Source organism: Austrofundulus limnaeus, unplaced genomic scaffold (assembly GCF_001266775.1).
Source record: "Austrofundulus limnaeus strain Quisiro unplaced genomic scaffold, Austrofundulus_limnaeus-1.0 Scaffold220, whole genome shotgun sequence".
In the NCBI taxonomy this organism is placed as follows: domain Eukaryota; kingdom Metazoa; phylum Chordata; class Actinopteri; order Cyprinodontiformes; family Rivulidae; genus Austrofundulus; species Austrofundulus limnaeus.
Genome location: NW_013952622.1, coordinates 36722 through 40155, shown reverse-complemented (window position 1 = coordinate 40155; position 3434 = coordinate 36722). Strand labels below are relative to the sequence as shown.

At 38.6% G+C, this 3434-nt stretch overlaps 1 protein-coding gene across 1 annotated transcript in view; it reads left to right on the top strand.

Moving 5' to 3' along the window:
• The window catches only part of nsfa (N-ethylmaleimide-sensitive factor a), a gene marked incomplete in the record, with an annotated part of 69309 nt that overhangs the window by 50868 nt on the left and 15007 nt on the right, over positions 1-3434 (top strand). The window contains 2 exon segments of the mRNA XM_014019397.1: positions 1473-1548; positions 1961-2116. Coding sequence (XP_013874851.1) covers positions 1473-1548; positions 1961-2116 — 232 coding nt within the window.

The window sequence follows — 3434 nt, the reverse complement described above, 5'->3', positions numbered from 1 at the left end:
GACTAACCCCCAGTTTACAGTGTATGCAGATTTGTCTGTCACACACATCGCTCCTAACGTGTTTGGGTAACAGGATGGATCCAAATGCAGACCGGCAGGTTCAAGTTAAAAGACTTTACAAAACGTAAAAGCCGGCGGGGTGGCAAAAAACAAACCAACGAGCAGAAGAGCACTGGGGGAAAACAAGACAGAAAACGGCCCAATGACCTAATACTGAAGTGCTGAAGAGTGGCTGGTTAAATACAGAACTAGGATGAGTAGAAGTGGAAACAGCTGAGTGATTACAAGTGAGGACAGATGTGAACGACTGACTAGAAGGAGGCAGAGAACTCTGAGGAGGAGATGATGATAAAAGACAGACACCAGAGGGAGGCAGAGCACAAACACAAAACACACAAGACGCAGATTCACACAGCTCTCATTGGTTTCCACACTGATTCCATCCTTGAATTGCTAGATTGTGCAATAAATCCATCATAAATGTGGGAGTCAGACCGAATTAACTAATTCTGTTAAATATTACAAGTTTCAAATCAAAGAAACTAGATTCATTTTGATTTTATTCCAGGGAGCTGTCTCAATTGAAAACTGAAGAGTGTGAAGTTTCAATCTATAGGCAGATGCTCTGTTTATGTAGCTATATTCAATTCCACAGATTTTTCTGCTACATTGTTACCTCTCGTCCACGTGCAAATTAAAACCCTCACAGCCCTCAGGTGGAAGGAGAGTGGGAATTWTCTGCATGTGAATTTAGCAGCATAAACTCAGGATGTGTAGATAAATATCAGTTTGGCCTGATCTTTGTGGAAGTCTTACGGTGAAGTCATGGAATAACTTACCTACCTAACCCTGAATACATTACAACACATATATATGTTTTTAAAAAGTAAAGCTTTGCACCTCTTGTTCACACACAAATTAATACATGCTGAGARCAAACAAGATTTTAGGAAATCGACTGGACAGATCCAGATGTTCCAAAGTGAGGAGACTGTTGGTCAAAATTATGGAGCCACTTCAACAGTTTCCTACATCTGTTTCACTTTATTCTGATGATGTCACCAATAAACTTGATCATGTGCTGAAAAGGTAAATAAATGTGAAACGATTTTAAATTGTGTCAAAGAAAAGGAGAACTACAGCAGACAGTTTGTGCTGATCTTTATGCACCAAGAGGAACAGAAGTGGATCTCTCCATCAGCTATGAAAAAGGGCCTTTTAAGAAAAGGAGGAAGTATCAGCCGCATTGYTTATTCCTTAGTTGTTATTGCAGCAAAATTTATGACCCCAAATCATGGAAAATATATTCAAGCGTCATCACACAGTCACAGTCACAATTCTACATTATTGTGGAAATATTTTCAAAATGACATAGTTGTATGAAGAAAGATTATTTTCTGTATACAATTTAAAATATCCATTAAAAAATCTGGTTTTTATTCAATTTTTATCTGATTTTTTTTCCCTGACAGATCGACGTTGGTCTGATGGTGGGAAACAGCCAGGTGATTTTTGAAAAGGCAGAGAATTCCTCTCTCACGTTAGTTGGTGAGTTCTGTTTGTCCTTTCACAGACGATCGAGTTCATTTTTTGAAAAGCCTTGATTTTATTTTAAATTCCTTGTTTTGACAAGCTTAGATGTTTCAGTTTTGAGCAATTATTATTTACAACTCTGGCTGCTGCATAACCAACAGAAGTTTCATCACGTGATGCGCTTGTGTCTGTTTGGTCCATAAGATGTCAGCAGAAACAGATTCTACAGATTGAATTAAACAGATTTATGTGCTCAGAGAAATACAAAAACAAACAGAAAAAAATGGGGAGGCGTTTTGTTTTGGATTTTGTTTTGAAATTCTTCATTTAACRAAACTTCATTTAACAATTTACTTTATTCTTTTTGTCTTTTGATATTTCATCAGGCATTTGTTCGAAAAGTAACCGACTTTTCTTCCTTAAACAGGTAAGGCAAAGACCAAAGAGGCCCGACAGACAATTATCAACCCAGACTGGAACTTTGAGAAAATGGGAATYGGAGGTCTGGACAAGGAATTCTCTGATATTTTCCGCAGAGCCTTTGCTTCTCGAGTTTTCCCTCCTGACATTGTGGAGCAGATGGGTGAGAAACATCCCTCATCTGTTGGCTTTTTCTTTACATTAGTATTTCTTTGCAAAGTATTAGAAAACGAAGTAAACATGATAACTTGTCACTCAAAAAACATTATGAATAAAACGTTTTGTGTTGATGAGGAGAAGTTAGTAGATTTAGTACTAGGCTTAGTACTAGACTTTGTAGTCGTGTCATCTGATCTGCAACCGTATGTTTTGACACTCGGGTGTAGAGAGGAGCCAAACTATCAGCTGATGTTCGTGTCAGATGTCAGACAGACCTGGTGGATCTGGTTTGTGGAGGACATGTTTCACACCTCCATTGTTGAGGCAGATGCCCTGATTTGTGGCAGCCCTCCTCAAACCTGCTGGTGGACAGCCTGGGCGACGGAGACCATCAAACTGAAGGAGTCCCATTGTGTCTGTTGGTGTCCTAAAGAATAATAAAATAAGGGWTCTTATGTGAGAGTGGAACAAATATGCATCTCCCTCATACTGTTTTCAAAACTTGACAGATATTCTCAATTTAGTGATCAACTTTATGWAATTTTCAATCTAAGACATGGAGACGACTAGAAGGCATCAAAGTCCTGGTTGGAAGAGTTTTGTGTTGTWGCAAGTGAGAACACTCTTARTGGAGGAAAATCTGCRTAATTTATRGACAATCAGTACAACTTGACAYGTATGTTAGTGGTTCCCAGATAAAATGAGCACATGATTGAGGGATGGACATGATATGTTTGGTACTGTAGGTAACACAGTCATGGTAAAGTGCTTTAGGCTGAGCATTTATCCTTAAGGGACCCTTGTGGTCAGTGGTCTTGGAGGTGTTACTGCCATCATGCACATTTTGAGGACTCCCTGTAAAAACGTCCATCACCCACCTACAGAGAGAGGTTTGAGTCTGAAGTATCCACGTTTTTTGTTCACTTAATCTTGAAATATCTGAATGTTTTTCTCAACATTTTGACTTTAACCTCTTGAGCCCCATGCTCCCGGTACCRGGGGCAAACCAGAATTTCCCATTTTCTATATGTTTTAACTTCTAAGTTGAATCTTGACATGTTTGGTATCAATAAAAAGCTGAGAATCTTGACTAAAAGCTCACGCAAACTATATTTACATCCACTAAACACAGTTCAAATGGCAGGGAGTTGAATCAGAAAGTAAGCAAACTGTACAAAATAGGGTTGTTGCAAATCTGTAAACACATTCAAGCAAATCTGTAAAGGACATTTTTGACATTTGTTTTAAAGCAAGTTAAAGCAGATACCAAAATAGGTCGTAAAGTGGATTGAAGTTTTTTGTGTGTGTGTGTGTGGTTTGTG